Raw genomic sequence first — 23486 nt, 5'->3', positions numbered from 1 at the left:
GTGGTCCAGTGGAGGGGTGCAATGGGATCCAATACCAGTCTAGCCCGATGGGGGATTGGAGGACCGGCAAGTATATCTCTGCAAATACCGCCCTGGGGGGGGGGGGGAATAAGCATTTAACTCTTGCAGTGCAGCGGCAGTTGTTTTTTCTAAACTAAAACTTCAGTATTCAGGTTTAATTGTAGTGGTGGCACTTTGAAACAAATAAGTTGGTTTTGTGTTGCAGTTTGGGCACTCGGGCTCAAAAAGGTTCGCTACCACTACTCTAGGATGTGAGAGAGTGTTCTGGGGTGCTCTGTGATACTCAAATAACTTTCTTTAGTTAAGGGTTTTCCTCTTCTATTTGTAGGCAGCCCATATTATCTGTTTTTGCCCTCAGATTGAAGCTCTGAAGAGGGATTCCATGCAGTTTTAAAAGCTTTCCTTCAAGCAGGCACTCTGCATTAGCAAAATGTCTAGTGAAACAGAATGTCTTCACTGGTTGCAGAGATAATGAGAGACATTAAAGGTAAAGGTAAAGGTTCCCCTTGACAATTTTTGTCCAGTCGTGTTCGACTCTAGGGGGCGGTGCTCATCCCCGTTTCCAAGCCATAGAGCCAGCGTTTGTCCGAAGACAATCTTCCGTGGTCACATGGCCAGTGCGACTTAGACACGGAACGCTGTTACCTTCCCACCGAAGTGGTCCCTATTTATCTACTTGCATTTGCATGCTTTCAAACCGCTAGGTTGGCGGGAGCTGGGACAAGCAACGGGAGCTCACTCCGTCGCGTGGATTCGATCTTACGACTGCTTGGTCTTCTGACCCTGCAGCACAGGCTTCTGCGGTTTAGCCCACAGCGCCACCACGTCCCTTGAGAGACATTAGACAACAAAAAAGCCCAAACCCAAGAGAGACAGAGTACTAACTAGGAGAAAATTCTGTAATCTTAGTACTGCTATTGAGAAGTCTTAAGCCTCTGAAAGAGAGGAACATGGTGCAGGGTCTCTGATGTAGTAGTTAGGCAGACCCCATAGGGAAAAAGTTGGTCCTTCAAATAGTCAACCATCCGAGCTCTAAGTAGAGGAGGCCACTAGGGCTTTGACCCAGGATGCCAAAGTTTAGAGGGTCCAAAATTTGCTGCTACAAGGGAGTGAGCCCACCAACTGGTAGTAGCTTTCAGGAGAGAGTGCATCTCAGGTTCAGTACAAATTCTGTGTAGTGCTTAGACACAGAGGTTCCTCTCCTTTCCTCTCTCAATCTATGCCCGATTCACATGGCTCAAGCTTAACCTATATGGCAATCAAGTCCAGGGCAACGAATTTGTTATTTGCGCTCTGCCTTTTCTGATCCCGAGCCATTTAGGGGTTTATAATAATAGAATATCTCCGGATTTATTGCATCATCAGGCAGTCTTCTGCTGTGTGATAAATAGATAACCAAGCAGCTGAACTTGCATTCCTAGGTATACATGTGGCTAATAGGAGCAGCCATCTTTTCTCCCATCATGAAATAGTCTGCTTGTCTAAGGTACCCTCTCATTAGGAACCTGTCTGGGTATGGTCCAAAAAAAGAGGTATTTTTACATCCCTGGGTAATTCTGTATAACATTTTCAGATCGACAAGATAGACCATTGAAATCTGACTACTCAGACATGGAGCCCTATGCAGCCATTCTGAAACAGTGTTTACTTAGCACACTTAAAACTGAGTGCTGTAGCATCACCCCCTCTGTTTTCAGTGCTGTCACTCTTATACATGTGGAGAGCAATGAATTTCAAGAGGAGAGCCTCCCCTACTCATAGAGGCTCTCCATGTGCATCAGGATTTTAAAGAATCAATATCCATGTTTAGGAAAACAGTGACACCAGAAACAGAGGGGGCAGGCCTCTGAGGTAGGCTTCTCTACATTTGGTAAGTAAGCCTGAATTCTGAATGAGTAGGTAGGGATTAAGTCTTCCTATTTTCAATGGATCTTACTGGCAGATAGGTGCATAGGTTTGCTGCTTATTAAGAGTAGGAAATTTTTTTACCTTAGAAGCAGCTGTCTGCAATTTTGATATCATAAGGGAACATCATTGCATTATAAAGAGGTAAATATTAAGGTTTTTAAAAAGTGTTTTAATTAGTAATTTTATAACTAAAAACCAAATGTTTAAATGGATTGTAAAGAGAAGCATGAAATTGCCTTTTTTTTTTTTTACTGGTCCAATGGATTTGGAAATTTGTTAATTCTGAACATGAGCTGGCTTTTATCCTTCCTGTGTAAATTTTGTAATTGATATTTTCAAGAGTTTTTATGCCATTCTGCAGTATAGAACCTTTTCTGAATACTCTTTTCTGAATATTAAATGTAGAAAGAAGTATTTGACAGTTCTGCATCTGGGGCATATGCTGTGTTTTTGTGCAATTCCCAATTTACTGGCAAGACATGTGTAGTAGTTGAAAATCCTAGTGGGTTGTATACCCCTAGGCTGGCTGAGCTGGCTTTCAAAACTGCCGACAGAAGATGAGTCTTGCCATCCGGCTGGAGAGTGATGAAAAGTGGCTGTGATCTAATTCCATTAGTTTCAATGAAACACAACATCTAATATTCATGATCCTTTAGGGCCTTGTTGACACTGGCAAAATTAGTACCCATATTTCAGCAGCTGCCAACAATAGTACAAATACTGTTGTGGCCTGGAATCAATGCATATTTTTCTATCCTCTTGGGGCCTTGTGCCTTTGCCAATAGATAAATGCTCAGGATATTGAGTTGTGCCAACCAGTATGTCAGTGCAGTGTTGAAGAACAGGGACACGAAATTGCTCTGAAGGATGCCAAGACTGTACAAGTGTTGCTGGTTGCTGACACTGCAGTAACTAAAGTGTGCTAAAGGATGTATGTACTTTTTTTGGGGAAAATGTCTAAATTGAAGCAGCTGTATTATGCATTACTTATATTATACACAGCCTCCAGAAAGTAATGTTCATCTTTCAGCTGCATTCATCTTTAAGGTGCCACAAAACTCTTTGGTTGTTGGGTTTTTTTATTACTATAACCACTGTGTCAATTGTAGAGAAATGTAAAGAGACATACACAAAGGCACTATTTGCTGCTCCTGCTTTTTTTTTTTTTTTTTACAGTCCTAATCATTTATTAGAGTTGGGCATGAATTGGGAAAATGGCAGTTTGTGATTTATTGCTATTCACAAACCATGAACTTTCTGACAAAATGAATTTTCATGGTTTGTGTAGTTCAGGACTTCCAGGAGTGGTAGAATGGCCCTTGTGTTTTTTTAGAGGTGCTGGAGTCACAGCAAGTCTTCAGCTGACTCTTCTCCCTACCCCCTCCAAATCTGGCAAATATTGGATTTGGAACATCCAAGTTATAGACTTCCCAAAGCAGGTCATCCCAGAAAATGGTTTTTAGCAGTTGCAAGTTTGGCATCTCTTTATTAATTAATTAATTTTTTAAATTTTATTTATTAGATTTTTATCCTGCTCATCTAGACCAAGGTTCTACTCTCAGCGGTTTACAAATTTAAAAACACTAAAACAAAAAACCAAAAAGTCTAAGATGGCAAAATTAAATAATTAAGATATGACAGTTAAGATACGGCAGGATAGGTCATCAAACAGAGTGACCAATGCTGTTTCCGTGCCGTGGCGCAGCCTGAAGCCCGACTGGGCTTCTCTAACTTGCATGGGGGCTGTTATACCACTCACAGAAGTCCAGTGAAAGAAGACCCTGGGCAACTGTGTTCAGTGTCAACCCGTGATAGTATCATGTGCATGGAAGTGCAGCTGGCCAAATGTCCTCTTTCATTTGAAGGGCTGCAAGAGGGCAAATCTCTTTCTGAAGGTCTCCTCAATCTGGCCGCCTACTCAGCCCCACTCTACAGAAAGGACACCAGCAGCAGGCACACATATTACTTGATTGTTGAATTCCTCACTTTTGATGCCCTGCAATTCTGTTTAGATTATAAAAATCATCCCTAATTTTGCTTTGGTACATATGAAAACCCTATGCAGTTTTATGCAAATCAGTATCCTCTTTTGTCCTGCTTTTTGGTGACGTGTTAGTGGCCAGCCCTCTAGTATAGCAAGTTTCCACTCCTTCCTGTCAGGTTTTCCAAACTGTGACAGTAACAGGGAGCCCTGGTGACCATTGCCCAGCTGTGGCGACAACAGGATCTCTGGGCTCAGGCAGCCAGAGTTGTGGATGCTGCTGTTTTAATTTTAGAGGTTCTGTCTTCCAGTAGCAGTAGCAGTAGCAGCATAGTGAAAGCCCAGCCAACAGTGATAGATGCCCTGGCAAGAGGCATTTTAACTATTCATAATGCAATGCCCTTGATGTATCTATGTATGGGAACTGCGCTCAATTTAAATGAAGCTTTGGCACATGTAGCTTCTTGTTCTTGTTCTATCGGCACCATGTTAAACAGACACAGAATGACACACACAGAGAAAAACTGAGTGTCCCGCTCTAGCTCAGTTGTCAGTGATAATCAGCCCCAGGGATTGCATTTTCCTGGGGATTTTGTGTGCTAGTTACCATAGCTGAATAGCACCCTTTCCAACACAACAGAATCAAAGCAGTGACAGGTCCCTGCTTAAACAGAATGTTTAACCAGGAAGAAGTATGAGCAATTGCACTGAACTACAAGCTAAATATGAGCCAACAGTGTAATGTGGCTACAAAAAGGCTAATGCTATTTTAGGCTGTATTAATAGACGTAGTTCTGAGGTGCTAGTCCCCCTCTGTTCAGCACTGGTGAGGCTTCACCTTGAATATTGTGTCCAGTTCTGAACACCACACTTCAAGAAGGATGCTAACAAATTGGAACAAGTTCAGAGGAGGGTGACAAGGATGATCAGGGGGCTGGAAACAAGCCTTATGAGTAAAGGCTGAAAGAATTGGGCATGTTTAGCCTTGAGAAAAGAAGACTGAGGGGTGATGTGATAGCACTTTTCAAATACTTGAAAAGCTGTCATACAGAGGAGGGGCAAGATCTGTTCTCCATCATCCCAGAGTGCAGGACACGCAACAATGGGCTCAAGTTAAAGGAAGCCAGATTTCGGTTGAATACCAGGAAAAACTTCCTAACTGTTAGAGCAGTATGACAGTGGAACCACTTACCTTGGGAGTTGATGAGTGCTCCAACACTGGAGGCATTCAAGAAAAAACTTAGATAATCACCTGGCAGATATGCTTTGATTGTATTCCTGCATTGGGGTTGGACTTGATGGCCTTGCAGGCCCCTTCCAACTTCACTTTTCTATGATTAACCTTATTTTGGTTGGAGATGAAGTGAGGACTGGCCTGGAACACTGTGTGTGGGGCACCACCAGGGAGATTCTGGGAGTTGTGCTCCAAATAAGTAACATTTCCCATCTCCGTACTGCAACAAAACCAGGGTGGATAGAAATAAATATTTTTTTTTAAAAATCAGATTAATTTAAATCATGATTTAAAGCACAATGTAAATTAAAATGATTTTTAATTTGAATCGTTAAAATTCTGATTTTTTAAATTTAAATGGCGATTGAAATCAATTTTAATTAAGTCCATCTTGGAAGAAACTGAAATATTTGTAAGGTGAGAAAGAAGCTTTCTATTCTACAGTGTCATTATTTTTCTCAGTATATGACCATAGGATACAATGTGATTCTTCTCAAAAGGATTTGTATCAGGCAACAGAACAAATGGCCTTGAGTTGATAACATTGGAGCAATTACGAAAAGATATTCTATGACTAGGCATCAATAAATGCTTATTCTATCCATGTCTGCAAAACCTTTTGACTTCAGTAGATTATAATGTGAAAGCAGATAGGAAACAAATAATCTTTGCAGATAGCTAGCTACTGGTAAAATAATTTATGCATAATGTGGTAAACTTACATATTATTTATTTATGAGTATAGTTTTAGATCACTTCTCAACCAGTGCTTGAGGCAATATGCAATGAAAAACAAGAAAAAAACAAAATAAAATGCAAAGCAACAAATGTGAATCAGACAATTGACAGAAAAAAACAGCAATCACTAAAAATTAGGGTGGTTTTAATTATTCGAAAGGGGAGACTGAACAAGTTTGTCTTAACCTGCCATCTAAAGGACAATAGGGAAGGCAATATCCCAGTCTTCATGGGTAAGAGCCTCATGGTGCAGTGGTTAAACCGCTGTACTGCAGCCAAAACTGTGCTCATGACCTGGGGTTCAATCCCAAGTAGCCAGCTCAAGGTTGACTCGGCCTTCTATCCTTCTGAGGTTGGTAAAATGAGTACCCAGCTCGCGGGGGGGGGGGGATGTGTAACCTGCATAATTAACTTGTAAACCACCCAGAGAGTGCTTGAAGTGCTATGGGGCAGTATATAAGCAGCACGCTTTGCTTTGCTTTAAGAAGTTATACAGCCCTTCTCTGTGGAGTACTACAACATAATAGGTCTTTTCTTGCATGCTCACCAGCATAACTTCTTTTGGAGGGGCAATATGCCAGAGGGCCTCCGATAATGACAGTCAATTATGTGCAGGGTCATAAGAAAAGAGGCCGTCTTTCGGATACCCTGGACTTAACCCAATAGATGATGTAGGGTGTTGCTGTTTCATGCTGTAAAGTTGGCTTGTTTTCTTAAACTCTTTTTAAAGATTAACCAGAGTTTCTCTGGGTTTGGTAAAACAGATAACAGTAGTCAATTGAAAACAGGAGTGAAAACACCTATCTCCTTCTGGTCAAACTAGGAGAGTAGAGAGATGCTGACAAACCCAAAGCTCATTGATACAACACAAAACTGTATAGTCTAGTGCTGCAGAATATAGAGGTGACAGTTTTGACTATTAAGCAAAACCCCAAACAAAGTCCAAACTCCACATTAGAGTAATATTTTGATCAGGCCACACACACCCCACATACAAAGTTATGTGAAAGTTTGCATTCAATTATATGTTGTTTTCTTGATTGGCCTAAAAAAAATCCTCAATTTGGAAATTGGACATAGTTTAGTTTTATAATCAAACAAGGCTTTTGCATCCATGCATACATGATGTTGAAAGTGGAATATAAAAGAGAAGAAAAACATTTCTAACCAGAAATTTGAATCTTCTTTATGCACCTTTTGAAAAATAGTCTCAGGCGCTAGCACTTGGTTATTGATTGTGGTGAACCTGCTGTAGATCTGGAAAAATGTGGGGAGCATTTCCAATATCCATGCAAAATAGGGATAAAGACTCAGCTGTCTCATTAATAGCACAGTCCTAGCATGTTTTAATCCAGTGTGCCCAGTAGGGCTTATTTCCTAGTTATGTGTGCATAGCCTGGAAACAAGTGCTAGGATAGGAGATTATTTCATCGTTAGAAATTGTGGTGCTATGCAACTCTTTTTGTTCACTGTTGACTTTGAGAAGAGTGGTCAGTCCTACTGACTCACAAGCCTTATGTTGTCTTTGGAAGGCTTTACTCCAGGGACTCAATAGGCTTCACTTATTTAGTTTATTACAAAACTGAACATTACAGCACACAGTGGCATAACACAGATGTGATGACAGCAATGGTTCTGCTACGAGTATGTTTTAACCTTGTCTTCTATAGTCTGAATAGTATAATTCCTTAATAAAGGAGCTTTGTCATATTACCTTTTGGTCATCTTCCATGTTACTTTTTTTGGACTACAATTCCCAACAACTCCTAGGTGACATGGGGATTCTTCTTGGATTAATTGTTTCAAAAAGTAATTTGTCCAGGCTCTTCTGAATAGCTTTCACTCACAAGAGCATGGAAGCAACACTGCCTGTAGTAACATTTCCTAACACTGATCGCAGTAACAGTGAGGAACTGTGAATGAAGTTCTTCTATGAATAAGGGGCAGCTCACCAATTAGGAGGGAGGATTCTGCACCTCAAAATTTTATGGGCCACCTCCCTGTGCCATACAGAAGCCGTCTGTGATATAACTGCTGTTGTTTTTGGAATGAGCAGACAAGAGTTATTCATATAGTTTTGGACTACAATTAAACTTTATTGACTTTAATTGCTCTTTACATTTCTCTATACAGCTGATCTCATACACTGATCAGCCACAACATTAAAACCACTGATAGGTGAAGTGAATAGCATTGAGTATATCGTTACAATGGCACCTGTCAAGGAGTAGAATACATTAGGCAGCAATTGAACAGCCATTTCAGTGAGATATACTAGTGTAGACAATATAAGTTTTTTCCTTGTCATTCAAAGTTTTTAAGGCTTTCCAAAATAGTCTAGTAACTTCACAAATATGTCTGTCATTCAGAGTGTGAGCAGTGAATATTTATGGGCTCAGGGAAGGGTCATATGACATTTAACAAGATGGCTGCCTGTTCCCTGACCTCTTCATTCATCAATTCATTTCAAAGTTTAATCAAAGTGTAATTATCTATTAAGTATTTGACATGAAGTGTCAGCAAAGTTGAAATTAACTGCACGGATAAAGCTGTGATCAATTACAAATGGATTTCATCAGGGGAGTTGCATGCAACAAAACACTGGGATCTTTAGGCTTAGTCATATTGTAATTGAAAGGTGAAACAGCTGCTTTTGGCCTATTTTTGAAACAAAGCTATCTGGAATGTGTTTTTGCATTTCGAGAGACATCAGCTAAAGGAAATCATGGAGAAAATCTCATGAAGAACTATATAAAAGTATTGTTTTAAAAATGGTCTCATGGGGCAATGATGAAAGTGACAACAAATCCAAGCAGAAGAGAGAATTTCTTCTCTCTCTCTCTCTCTGAAAATGCAAAACATTATTTGGTTTTCCTAGATAGTTATTAACACCTTTCTCTAATGTGAGATGGCTTTTATGGGAAGAAACAAAATTGTTTCTGCTTTATATATTAGTGTTCCTTAGAGCATGATGGTGAAACTTTTTCCTTTAGAAGGATGTTGACTCATAGGAAGAAATCATTTTCCTTTGAAAGGCTGCTGATGATAGGAAAAGAAATTAGGGTTTACTGCATAGTGGAACCAGATCTGAGAGTAGGTGGAGTTTGAAATATACTATAGCTCCTCCCGATACCAGCCTTCTTCTCTTGCTCTTTCTTCCTTCTCCACTGCATATGAACTAAGCTGATGACCACATGAGATTAGGCCTCAGGTCAGTTCTACTTTCTCTTAATAAATAGCTCATATTAATTTTTGACTTTTTGTTAATAAATGCCAAGGACTGATACTTACCATTCTAGACATTCAGCTTTTAGTATTTTCTAGAACTTGCATAACTTTTGTAGCCCACATTATGAGCTGCTGTCATGATAATCATAATGGTGATTAATCATGATTGACCCGCTTTCTGGTTTTCTGCAATAACTTATAAAATAAAGATGTGATACTCAGTATTCAGGTATGGCCCATGGACTATAAAAGGGGAAAAAAACAGAACTGAATGATACATGATGAGTTAGACTGCTTTCTTTTTTCTCTCTTAGTGTAGCCCACAATATAAATGGATCTTTTAAAAAGTGATATAACAACTTGCCTCTTTGAGTATGAGAGATGCCTGACAGAAGGATCTGTGCATTATCCACAGTTTGCTCACTTAAATGTAAATATTTTCTTTGAATCATGGCCATAGAAAACTCTTAAAAAACTGGCAGTCAAAAAAAAAGGAAGAAAACAATATAGAAGATTAGTGCTTAAATTTATCTTTCCTGGAAAGCAGGTAAATATCAGGCTGGTAAAATCTGCATGATAAAATGCATAAATATATATTCCAGGGTAAAGATAACCTGTCATTAGAACTTAAATCACATTAGTGTTTGGAGATGATATTTAGTGTCAACAGACTCGCAGATGGAACCTGTGTTTTACTCCTGAAGATCAATGACAAAACAAAGCAGCTAATTTGCAAACTACAGGTATGCTAGCAGAAACAGAAGTCTTTCAGCAGTTAAGGACTTCCCTCTTCTAATGATAGGCTGTCTGTAATGTACATTTTGGTCCTTAGATGCATATTTTTCCAACTCTGGGTCCCTGGAGCTCATTTCATGGCCAGCTTTCAGAGGTTATGGGATTGGTTGTCTTAACAACATCAGGGTCCAGTCCAGCATACGCGGTCCAGTCAGCATCCCATCATTTCCAATGGGAAAATTATGAGCATGTTTAAATCTCTGCTGTTGAAAGCAGTGGGAGGTAAATTTGCTTAAATTTTTGCCTAGATTATGTCCACCTTAAAGAGAACTTCCTATTCAACCTGTCCTTCAAATTCAGTCTGTTTGTTAAAGGAAAATACCTTCTACATAATTCCTTACCATTGGGGAGTAAATAGATGGTAATTGGAGTTCCAGTAGGTTCCTCAGCTTTCTTTATTTAACATGTTTGTGAGCCAGGAGAAGAAGAGGAGGTAAAAGAGGAAGAAACACTACTACCAGGGTGGGAATAGATATGGTTAGAAGATCCCTGGAGTCATAGATGGGAGAAATCGAAAGTACCTCAGGAAGAAGGTAGGAGGAGAGTGATGATTCCCCCAAAACCTCCCCATTGAGGGAAACCGAGGTGAGGGAGTGGAGAAGGAAGTTAAGAGAGAGAGAAAATAGAAGAAAGACGAGAAAGGATGGAATGGCGAGTGTGGGAGATGAGGAGGAGGAGGACAGGACCAGGAGAACCTGGGAAATCATGGGGAGAGGACAAAATGGGGAGAGGACAAAATTCGGAGAAGCGTCCGTGCCCCTGTTATCTGTATCGACAGGGATGACAATAAAGGACTAGATACCGGCTGAGCAACCAGGCCCCTGGAATTCATGTTTTGGGAACCCTTTCACTGAAGCGGAGTGGAAACTCTTTCTTGCCCAATTGGAAAGAAAGGACAAAGACTATGTTCCAGTTGAAATAAGCTGTTTATTTGATAATTCTAAAATAAATGTTCAGCATTGCAACCAAGATCGGTGTTCGTGTTTGGAGATGTGGGAATATGAAAGGAGGGGAAACAACCCAAGATTCAACCCTCACAAGTGTTCTATGAATTGTTATTTACTTTGTCTTTTCAGCAGTGAGAAGAGATTCTGTATTAACAGCAGATCAAAGCCCACCCAATACTACTAATTAGGAGAGTACCTTGTTAGATGGGGTATCTATAATATGGAGACTAATTTTGATGTAAGTGGTGGGAGACACTCAACTACAGGAGCAGTTTAGAATAGGTTTCTCAGCAAGCATTATTAGACTGGCCCTCACTTTCAGTTTGTGGACACCTAAACTTAGGTTTACAGTCTTCTTTTATTGGTTACAGTTAAACTTATGAAGGGTGTGAGATGACCAAAATGGTTTGAAGATAAGGGCTGTGATCTGTGGTACCCAGGATTCTGATTAGTTTATATGCATAAATAAGTTTGGGTTTTCTGAGGAGGTTTGTTAGACCAAGGCATTTTTAGAGCAGAAATGTAGCAATATAGTAGATTAACCAAGATCAAATATGAAGTAGCTTTCAAAATATATCACGAATCCAAGATTTCTCCGTACTGCTGTAAGTCCTTGGAGACTGGTCATGGTAATACATCCATTAGGCCATGAGCAGAAGATTGTAATGCATTCTGTAGTGGTAGGACTGTCATTAAAATTATTTATTAATGACATTTGGTACAAAAAAGGCATGCCAGTTTTGCATAATATTTTTTGCCAGCCATTGGGTTGGTAGGGATAGACAGATCTGTCAGTTTTAGTTTCTGTCAGGGATTATCCAGAGGGAGAATTTTTCCTGTCCCTTGGTTGTCCCTGATTGTTTGATATTTTCTCCACTGTTCATATGCCATAATGGTTGTCTCAGTAACAATACTGACAAATCCATTCCTTTCCAAGTTTTTTTTTGTTCCCCTTAAAGGTATAATAGGGTGTGTGGGTGGGTGTCTTTTGGTTCTGGGCTTGTTCCAGGGTTAACATTTAGCACTGTGGAACTTTCTATGCAGTTCATTCCCATATCATTCATGGGGCTGTTATGCCTTGCTTTTTTGGGTGGGGGGATTTTTCAAATTGTGGGTGCCAAATCCCTCCCTTCACAAAGGAGGGAAGTGATGATCCCTTCCAGCTCTGCAGTTCTTAGATTGTTGTTGTTGTTTATACTGAATCAATATAAACATCTGCAACAATTGTCTTCCAGAGGCTAACGTCATATATAGATACTCATCACAATTAGTGATCCTCCTTTCAGATAGGTTTAAATAATTGGCTGGACTCCAGTGGAAGAATTATCTGAGTCTGCAGTGTAAATTTCAACTATGAATTTCAACAAGAGTCAGCATAGGCATTTGCTGTCACACACCAAATAATGCAACTGGTGTACAGCAACAAATATCTATGCCAAATTCTTACTTGTGGTAATTTGCAGCTGTTGTCAGAGTCAGGTTGGCAGGCATAATTAACAGAACTCTGACCAGTGGTTCCCAATCATGGGGCCCCAGATGCTTTTAGACTACAGCACTCAGACGTCCTGCCTATTGGTTCTGCTGACCAGAGCTTTTGGTGATTGTGCCGATCTACCCTTTGTGGCCCCTATTTCTTTGGGCTCCACAAAGGTACACATGCTCTTTTCGCTGTCACCAGGTATTCTCCTAATACCAATTCATGTCCCGCCCAGGAGCTGCCAACCCAAAGGGTCATATAACTTAGGAAGCAGGGGTTTTAAATTAAGTATTCTTTTATTATCAAACAAATCAAAAGGAAAATCACAATAAAGCTGTTTCAGGTGTTAAAGTATATTAGATCATGTAGTCAGTCACTTTTATTCTGAATTGTTGTATGCTTTAAATCAATATCCCTCAGGTAGTGTTTATACATTCATTCCTGCTTGTTCAATGTGTTTTAAACCACTGGTCCCCAACCTTGGGCCTCCAGATGTTCTTGAACTTCAACTCCCAGAAATCCTGGCCAGCAGAGGTGGCGGTGAAGGCTTCTGGGAGCGGTAGTCAAAGAACATCTGGAGGCCCAAGGTTGGGGACCAGTGTTTAAACTTTTCAATTTCCTCTCCTAACCCCCTTAAAGCTATTCCTAATCCCTAACACTTTCTCTACAACACATCTTCTGGTCCCTGACTATGTCTCTCTCTCTCTCCTTCTCCAACTGTCTAACTGTCTCTCTTCAACCCCCTAACTGTCATTCTAACTCCGCCCCCCCTGCTCTATCCTCAGCTCCTCCCCCTTAGGTGCTGTGATGGACAGGCAGGAATGACGTCACCTTTTTGCATTCCGCTACAGTGATTATCCTCCAACATTATCTGCTCCCCTGAAAACTTGCAGGTGTAGGAAGAAACTTGTAGGAAGACACTGCAGACTACCTTTTGACAAGGGAGGCATGGTGTGTGTGGGGTTTATCTTGTAGATAAATTACCAAGTTTTTCATATATTGTTTTTCATTTCATTGTTTTCATTACAAAATGTGTGGACTCCACCATCTGGTTTCAAATATACATCTTTGAGAAAACAGCTAGTACAGCTATATATTTAGTTATATAGTCAGTTCATAGTTAAATACACCCAGCAAAGATTCAGAATAATTTTCAAAAGTACATCTAACTGACAGGCCTTGAAAGGAAAAGGGATGCACTGCTTATATGTGGTAGCCATTTATTTCTTTTATCCGATTAGAGCTAAATTGTTTAATATGAAGCATATTCTTATAACATTATATAGATCTTTAGGAATGAAAGAAAACATAAACTTTTCTGTTGTAGATTTATTTCTGTTGTAGATTTATTTGTACTTACGTTCATATTTTTTAAAATTATTTGTTCTTCAGGCATAGAGTTTGCAAAATTAAGTGCTGCAGTGTTATGATGTTTGATTCCTCTTTATTTTAAGATCACCTAGAATTACCTTATTGAGGCAGGTTTAAAGTTTTGAAATAATGATTACTGTTTTGTTTTACCAAAAAGAACATCTAAAAGGGAGACTTTTTCCCCATCTAGCATATTGTCCTCACAAGAGTTCTGAATTAAAATTCTCTTAATGTTAAATGTCTGATATGAAGGAATAAATCCTGTTGGATAAATAAATGGCTCTTTAAAAGTACAATTATGTGACTTTCTAAAATATAGTCACAAAATTACATTTCCTGAAATGACTATAACATGGCAGTAGCAGACTAATGAAAGGACCTCTGCAGCCTCTCTCACAAGCTAGCCATTTTCAAGACATGTGAATCTGAATTTACAAACCATTTGGAAGTTAGTTTGTTTTTTACATACCCTAAATGTAAGAGGAGCAGGGCTGTAATTCTTCGTTCGCTTTATCTTTGCATGTGAGGACAAGAAACCACAAGCATTCCCCCCCCCCCCTTATGAGAAGGAGAGATTTTTTTTTCTGGCACTCTCTATGGGAGTTCTCACATTAGAAGAACGATTTTTGTTACAAATTGCATTATCGCGCCAAACAATGACAGCTGCTGTTTTGTTTCATGAACTTTCTAGAATCAGAAGCAATACATGGGATGTTTACATCTGTTACTCTGTTAGTGTGCTTTGCTACTCAAAGAGAAAGGACACACATTTTGTACAGAGATATTCTGTAGATATTGTGGAGACCAGGATGGAGAAAAAGAGCTTCTTTTCTCACTCCCATAAAGGAGATGAGAAATCTCATGGGGCTTAAAAGGACCTTGTAGAAGTGTCCCATCCTATCAAGACAACCTGAATCCAGAGAATGAGGGATTTAGTGAGTATTCTTTTTAATTCTAAAATAAAGAAATATTCACCATCATTGATAAAGAGCTGTTATGTTTCATTTATAAAACATGAATTTGGTACAGCTCTTTAGAAAAGTTAAATCCAGAGCTTAATATGACATACGTATAATCTAGGCTTTTATGGTATATTGATAATTACAATTTTATTATGGTACATCATATGTTAGATTATACAACAATATTTTAATCAGATCCGGTTTCCATTATCCAAAAAAGGTAAAACGTACAGTAGTAGCCAAGGTTCCTGCCAAGCTGTGCACATGCACTCATGTGCATGACTCCATTTCCCTCTGCACATCTGTCTTCTCTGCGCAGCAATTGTGTTAGGTTCTGGTTGTGATGGAACCCAGCATGTGGGGGGTGGGGTGGAGTTGCACACATGAGAGGCAGAGCCCCACCCAGCGGGGCTGAAAATTGGAGGGTATGTTGGTGGCAGCCTAATGGAATCTTGCAATATTGTTTTCAGTATGGAAACCAACATTCGGATTTTGAATTCATAATTGCTGCTCTTTGAATTTGGCATTTGGAATTTTAAAATTTGCAATTTCCGGATATCCGGAACTCTGTTACAGTCAATATAGTCATTATTTTTGCCTTTTGAAAAACAGCCAGAACATTTTAAAGGATTTCCTTGTGTCCAGTGACATGTTTTCAGTGACTGTGCTAAACAAAGAGAGTACACACCAAAAGCCAACAGTGCCTCGGTGGGAATGCCAGCAGGAAATGTAAGCAGCATTGGGAAAGGTCATACACGAGAGTGGGTTTAATACCTTGGGCAGCACTGGCAGGCAGATTGGAGCAGCAGATACTTGGTTGTGGGTGGGAACTTTGCAAAAAAGCATGGGGCATCACACAGTTGAGTTAGTGAGCACAATCTTGGAGTAGCTGTTGAAAAAATGGGAGAGGTAGAAGGAGGGGGCAGCAGAATGAAGCATGGCATACTAGTCTTGTGAGCAGAGTGTGACATTCTCTCTTATTTAAAGGGGACTTCAGGGAACCCAGGGAATGGTAGGCTGATCTTATGGAAAATATTTTTTCTACAGATCCAGGTTCCAGGTGTGAGTGGGGTGGATTAGCAGTGTCCCCTTCTTGAGAAAACACTCTCATTATGCATACTAGTTGGTGGGCAAGATATGTATGTATGCTTCTACCTCTGCCCTTGCCATGCCCTTTTTCTAGGGTGGTGTCTCTGGAAGACTGGCTCTTGCCTTGTTTGTCAAGACAACGTCCCAGAAAGCTTGCCCTGTTGTTGCAGGGGTGAGGGGCTTGGACTCTAGAATACAACTGCCAGTAGTGGTGTTTGGGATGCTATGAACATTGGTGGCTTCTTCTTGCTCTGTGTGACCCCTCAGTGTTAGGCAGACCTTCTTCACTGGCTGCTGTTGAATGTGATAGAAAGTTGGTTGGCATTGCCCCCCCCCCGGCTTAATATCCATTGCCCGCTGCTGTGAACTATGTGGCTGCTCTGCATCACAGCCCTCCATCACACCCACATTAAACAGGGGCCACCTGTACCCTGCCTTTGTGTGTTGCCCTATGCCTGATGCCTTCACCTCCCACCAGTGTCCTATCAGGGAAATATAGGCATGTTTTGCACCTTGGCTGCTCCAGATGTCACTTGTAAAATATACCACCTGTGCCCTGGCCAACAACTGCTTCACCCATTGCCTGAGATCCCAAAGTAAACCTGACACCACCCTGTGGTTAGCCACAACCCTGTGGTTGTTTGGGATAACGATTGGTAATGGGGTGCCAATTCTGCCACAATCCTACGGAGACCAGTGTTCACCACCAGAGAGAATGGCTGGTCATCCAGGGCTATCATCTCTCCTAGGTGGCAAGTGATCCTGGCATTTTTACTTTTGCCAAAGGCTTTTTCCTGCACTGCTCCAAGCTCCCTAGGGTAACCTGAAGCTTATTCTTCAAATATGAGTCTGGCATTGCTGCCTCCTACCTCTTGCTATTTGGCCATCTTTGGCAGAGGTGATGTCAGTGTCCCATGCTTCTGAAACAATGGCCCTCTGATTCCACTCAATCTCCTCTCCCATTTTACATGTGCATATACTTTAAAGGCAGTTTCTACAATGCTGCTTTGCAGAGGAGAGATTTGTTGGGAATTGGGGCTGAGGATAAGCCTCTCCATGAATATGATGTAGCTGCATGGTATGGATATATGGGAGGCAATGTACAGTACTCTTCATAAATCACTTTCCCAACCACAAAAGCAGCAGCAACTGCTGCTGCCCAAACTGATAGTGTCAATGTGAGTGCCAATGCCATCCTTCTCCTTCTTTGGTACATCGGCTCTTGGGGAGGGGAGTGCCTTTTTCACCATCTTTTTGACCCCTTGCCCTGGCTGGATTGCACAAAGACATCATTGGAACATGTCTGAGGTTCACTTATACTGTATCTGTCCCACCCTGAACCAGAGGCTTTTCTGACACATCCTTGGTAGAAGCACACACCTCTGTACTGTTTTCTCCTGCTGTTTAGTAGGGTCAGTGCTGAACAGAACAGCTGGGTGACATATTTTGTTTGAGGGGCACATAATAGCAGTTGTTGGCCTTCTTTTTCCTCCTCCCCCTTCTCAGTGAAAGTTGCTACAGTGGGTGCAGGCAGCCTTTCTGCAGCCTTCCTCACGTCTTCTACCATAACCCCCATATAGGAGCAAATGGGACTCCAAGTATTAGGAATTATTATTAAAAATATTCAGAACTATCCAGTTTGGATTCGGATATATTTGGAACTAACTGAATGGGGCATTATTCAGTGAATTCCAAAGACTTCTGAATCTGAGTGCACTTTCCTAGATTTTAGCTGTCTAGAGAATGCAACAAGTGTTTTTAAAGGCTGTGTCTTAGGTGCTTCCAGGCAAGGATTTTTACTGTAAAATCAGCATGCTTTATTCACAGAATGTTATGGGAGGCAGGTAGACCACCTTTCATTGTTTTCCAAACTTTCAGTGTTTTTCCCTGACCTTGAACTTTCAGCTGTTTTGGACTACAAGTCCCAGAACCCTCCACCTTGCATGTTTGTTAGCTTTGCTTGCTGAAAAATTCTGGGAGTTGTGATTAAAAAAACTCCAAGGAATACTTTTTCTATACTTCAGTTTTTCCATGGTTTTTCCACTTTAAAAAATAAAGAAAACATGTTTATGATGGTAGGAAAGAACCAGCTTTTCCCCCTTTTACTACTATGAAACAGCCTTGGTTTCATATGACCTTCTATCAGTGTTTTTAAAACTTGGTGAAATGAATAATTGAAGGACTAAGTTAAGGACAAAGAAATTGGAGATCTCTCTTTTTTTAACACCCAAAAATTTCTGCAGTGTCCATCATGTGATTTGATTTGGCTGCAGAGAGCAGGAAAAAAAAACTAATTTGAATGAGTTTCAGGCCCCCCTCCTGAGATGAGTGCACTCTTCTCAGCATCTGGCTTTCCAATTGAAAGAACACAAAGTAATCTTTAAAATTGCTGAAAGAAATGTTAAGACAAGAGCTGTATTTAAAGACTATTCAACAAATATAAAGAAGACATTGATTACAAAGCTGTCTGCATGCTTCTCTTGTAGATAAGCTATGGGAGGCTATTAGAACACATTCAGCTCTTACCTATTGTTGAATTCAAATGGTTGTGGCCTCCAGTGTACGGATCTGTCAGGTTAGGTACAGCTAGTATGACAGTACAGTAATACTATCTTAAACTTTTAGGTGTGGGTGGCTCCCAGACAGGGGGAGGACAGGCATCCATCTAGCAAGCCGGGAGGAGATTCAGAGGAGCCAGTCCAATTGACAGTCCAGCTGCCAGTCTTTGACTTTGGACTGTTATGAAGTACAGCCTCAGTGAGGCTGCTCCTATAAATAACATACGCTTATTGTGACCCTTTTCAGGTACAGAGTACCCAGAAGTCGTTTACCATTCCCTTCTTCTGGGGGCTTCCTGGGACTGTGCAGTTTGCTCAAAACCAAACAGGCTGGCTCTTCTGGGATTCAGTGGGAACTGAACTCCCAGCTTCTGGCTCTGCAGATACCTAACTCTTAGAGTTGTCCAATCAGCCTAGATGGAATATAGGTTTGCATAAATAAAATGCTAATTTGGTTGTTGTGAGATTTTCGGGCTCTTTGGCCGTGTCCTGGAGGTTGTTCTTCCTAACATTTCACCAATCTCTGTGGTCGGCATCTTCAGAGGACAGCACTCTGTGCTCTGGTGTAGTAATGCTAATTTCATTATGGCCTTTATAATATTTCTCTTTCTTGCAGTAATTCCCAGGCTTTTCGTGGGTACTCCCCTTTACTATCTGGAAACACCACGAGACAGCTTATAATATACTAACCTGTGTATTTATTCAACATTTTTTTCATACTAGGCATGGCCATCTGTAAGGATCCCCACATTTCCAGCTTTCATCTATAAAGCTTCAGAATGTGCACCCACTGTTCTGCCAATTTGTTTTATAAGCTGTTCCTGAAGTGTTTCAGGATATTTTTAGGCCATGAATTGAGTTATAACAATGATTGATACATACTTTTTCTGATGAAGGAAGCTCATAATTAAACTTCTGGCATTCCTGGGTTGGTGGTGATGGCTACCCCATTTAAAAACAAAAACAGAAATCCAGGAGGTCACTGTAGCTGTGACTTGCACCACTTCAAATAGCACCAGCAAATAAAAGTGTTTGTAAAACCTTTAGATGAAATATTACTTACAATTATTTCTTTTTCCACTGTTGTTAACATTTTAAAATTACCAGAATGATTAATGCAGATAAAATCCATCATTATCATAGTCATATTGCAGGATAAAGGACAGTCGTTAAGAAACTGTGAGTTATGGCAGTAATATTAATATCATTTTTGCTGTAGGGACCAAGCGTATGTCAGATGATCCAAGACTGTAGTCTGTGTTATTGTTGAGTTTCTTAGACAGGAACTACATACATGTTTGTAGACAACCTGCAGTAAGGTTTTTACTGTGGGTCATCTGAAAGTTGGAGTGAAATGGCTTGAAATGCACATTATTTTAATGCGTTTTTGTTTCATATAGCTGGATGGCAGAGGCAGCGAAGGAATGTGTTTGCAAATTTGCCACCACTGCTGTACTGCCCGGCTGGCATCCAGCAGCCCACTGAACCAGCCCAGCTGACTGTAGGGGAAGCCCTACTTCACTATTAATAATATACCATACATTGGGCAACATTTTAAAGTGCAGAAGAATTAATTTCATGTGAAGCTGCATTCAAACTGTTTTTTCCCCCAGGTGTGTAAGTTGTGGCCATAGAGTACACTTTTTGTAGGCAAGAGCAGGCATAGCACTGAGATATTGGGTATAGCCCTGTATTACTAGGTACAGTATTTCCAAGATGGCTTTAATTATTCTAGAACCTGGAGATCCATTTTCTTACAAGCCTTTCAGAGTTGTCAGTGTTAACGGTAAGAACAGTAATGTCAGCAAAGATCAACTATCTTTTCATGTACTATGTTTCTTTGCCACTCCTTCAGTGTAAGTTTTCCTTTTTCTTTTTAATGCCTCTCTATCCTCTTAAACTTTTGTTGGAGTTCATAATGCCTCTTGTGTTCTGCATTAGTTTTGCCAAATTCTGGATTCGGTGGATTGTCCTCATTTTCTGAATATAATTGAATGTGACACTAAGGACCAAAGGTTCTGTGCATTCATAAGGAAAATGCACATGTTGATTGTAGTGGCAATGTACATGATTTGCTTTGGTGGGCTGGTAAAATTGCTTCTGAATACTCTATCAGTAGAAAAAGGGTCACTGTAAGTCAGAATAGACTTGACACCATGCAAATACTGTATTATTTCCAATATTCAAGTCCCCCCTCAGAAAAACATCTGTGGATGCCCTTAATTTTACATTAAAATACTGTAGATATAATGGTGGACAAGGGCAAAGCGCTTACCTGTAAAAACATTTGTAAGCATTCTGCTGCTCTTCTCACCATTCTCCAATATGTAATTTTATTTATTTGTAGTATTTTCTGCCCTTTGGGTTGACTTACAAAGACATCAAAAACAACCAAAGCACAATGAATCACAATAGAACAGTTAAAACAGCAATAACATGTTGTATACCTTTTTTTAAAAAAAAGATCCCATGCTATTAATAAGTTTAAGAGCAGAATAAAAATCAGAGAATTTGAAAGTGATTTTGCATTTTCCCTGGAATAATCAAATGTAGTCTGAAAACAGGAAGTGGAGTAGATTATTAGGAATGAAGGTGCTTTCTTTCTCACTTTCATAAATGACAGCCCTTGGTTTTCTAGTTGGTGCTTGGCAAAAATAATAAAATGAAACAAGTGTACGAATGGTTCCTTACTACCCTTTTCTCTTTTTTCCTTCTGCAGGAAAAATTAACCCAGGAGTGTGTGTTCAGAGAACAATTTGAAGAGAACTGGTATAACACATATTCATCGAACCTATATAAGCACGTGGACACTGGAAGACGATATTACGTTGCATTAAATAAAGATGGGACTCCGAGAGAAGGGACTAGGACTAAACGGCATCAGAAATTCACACATTTTTTACCTAGACCAGTGGACCCAGAGAAAGTCCCTGAACTATATAAGGATATTTTAAGCCAAAGTTGACAAAGACGTTTACTTCACTTGAGCCCTTAAAAAAAAAAAGTAACCACTATAAAAGGTTTCATGCGGTGGGTTCTTAATTGATTAGCTGTGTCATCACATCAGCTCCACTGTTGCCAAACTTTGTCGCATGCATAATATATGATGGAGGCTTGGATGGAACATGCTGATTTTGTTCTGCACTTAAAGGGTTTGTCTTCCTGGAGGAGAGCCTATGCCCGTCGCTTGATTTATTATGGGAGAAAGGAAGGGGAGAGTGAGGATGTGTGAGAGTGAAACAGAAAGGATGAAAGAGAGGAGCTGAAGCAGGAAGGAAGGAAAGGGGGGAGATGGCCAGATGCATGCTGGGAAATAGGCACGCTTTTAAATTTTTTGATCCGTTGTACTTCATTCTATAACAGCATAGCTCCCATACTTTCATCAGGAATATTGGCTGGTGGCCTGCTCAAGTTGTACGCTGCATTTAAAGAAAAAAAAAAGGCATGGAGGGTACTTACTTAAACAAACAAACAAAAGGGACTTACTTTCAGTTTGACTGCTCAAGCAGGAGTCGCCCCTTGCTGAGTTTCAAGCAAACACCTCTTAGGTAAAACAAGAAAAGATGAAAAAAAAAAGAAGCTAAATTTATTTATAGAAATTCCAAAGGCAACATTTTATTTATTTTATATATTTATTTATTATATAGAGTTTATTTTTAATGAAATATGTACAGGCCATATAGGCAGTTTGGAAGCTTTAGGCTCTGTCAAGCATTTCAGCAGTGAAGGCCGCTATGAACCTGTGATAAAATTCATGCAAGTCAAACGTAAAAAGGTGCATGGAGACAAAGAGAAATCCTGTGACCCCCCCCCCCCCAATGTACTAAAGGCAACAATCTCTTTTGTGCCCATATTATTGTAAAAGTATGCACACCACTCATGACACTGAGTGCTCACTCTTCCGACTGCTTGTTTCATAGCTTAAACTTCCCCCTCCCTCCCTGAGGATTAAAGATAAAACTGGGTCTTCAAAACTTTAATTCTGTGTCTGTAATATTTCCTCTTTGATAAGTGACTTATTCCATCTTTGTAAGCTTCACAATTGTGAAAGAAAAAAAAAAGAAGGGTTGGTATATATTTTACTTGTTAAAACCTACTGCAGACAATACCAAAGCTACATGATAAATATGCTCTTTTTATTTAAAGCAAAATGCCAGAAACATCCTAATATTGACATTTTGTACTAATTAAGGTTCTCATAAACTAGTACAAGAGGCCAGGGACAAGGTTCACTCTTGTAAAACTTGTTTAACTGTGCACTTGACTATCTACTCTGAAATTACACAAGTTCCATAGGGGTTATTATTGTAACATCTTTTATGGGGGAAAATGCTTTCAGTGTGAACTGTCATAATACATATTAGCACCCTTCTTAAAGTAAGACTCTTGCAAAATGAAACTAATAAATCTGTATTGAGAATTGCAATGAGGGGGAAAGTACTATACTTGTTTTATTTCCTAGAGCTGTCTTTCAAATGTTCCTGAAATATGCTATGCAGGATCCCCTACATGAAATGTATCATTAGGGTTACATAACATTGTAAGTGCAACCACACCTTTTAGTTAGTAGGTATAATTTGGGATTCTCCCCTAGAAAAAGAGGCGTTGTCATTAACCCTCAGAACAAGAAGTGGAAGTACTGATAGCAGCAGCACCATATGTTGCTTCTATTAAAAAGATACATGTAATTGTGCAATTTGGGCTCAACTCCACATGGGTTTTGTTGTTGCCTGGGTTCTGTTTAGCGAGGACTGTTGTTCATTTCCTTCCATTTAAGCAAACATGCTTTGCACAGGAGAACAGAAATCTGCTTCATACTGATCTTGGTCCGTCTAGCACAGTATTGTCAACACCAACTGGTTCAAAGTTGCAGTTTTTCTTGCCCTACCTGGAGATGTCAGATATTGAACCTTTGGCATGAAAAGCATGTGCTCTACCATTGAACTACAAGCTCTCCTCCCTACCGTTCAGTCAATGGTTAAAGTAATGGAAGAGATGTTTCTGATATTGATAAGGTGGCACTCCAAAAGTAACTTGCCATAGAATAGCAAACTGGCACTTGTCGTCTTATGTTCAATTTCTGTTGAAATAAGTGTCAGTTCTGAAACCACATATTGTATCTTGGGCTTCTAGGTGGAAATATTAGCATGAAAACAAGCAAGCTGTTCCAACACTGA

General features: G+C 40.0%; 1 protein-coding gene across 2 annotated transcripts in view; it reads left to right on the top strand.

Annotated features, from left to right (window-relative positions):
- FGF9 (fibroblast growth factor 9) overlaps nucleotides 1-22739 on the top strand; it is a 50556-nt gene extending 27817 nt beyond the window's left edge. For both annotated transcript variants that reach the window (XM_020802062.3, XM_072993703.2), the window contains exon 3: nucleotides 21029-22739. In XM_020802062.3, coding sequence (XP_020657721.1) covers nucleotides 21029-21274 — 246 coding nt within the window. In that variant the 3' untranslated portion in view covers nucleotides 21275-22739. The remainder of the gene's footprint in view (nucleotides 1-21028) is intronic.
- The last annotated feature ends 747 nt before the right edge of the window (nucleotides 22740-23486 follow it).

This window comes from Pogona vitticeps, chromosome 3 (genome assembly GCF_051106095.1).
Source record: "Pogona vitticeps strain Pit_001003342236 chromosome 3, PviZW2.1, whole genome shotgun sequence".
NCBI classification, from domain to species: Eukaryota; Metazoa; Chordata; class Lepidosauria; order Squamata; family Agamidae; genus Pogona; species Pogona vitticeps.
The sequence above is the reverse complement of the archived record's forward strand: the minus strand, read 5'-3'. Positions and strand labels throughout refer to the sequence as shown.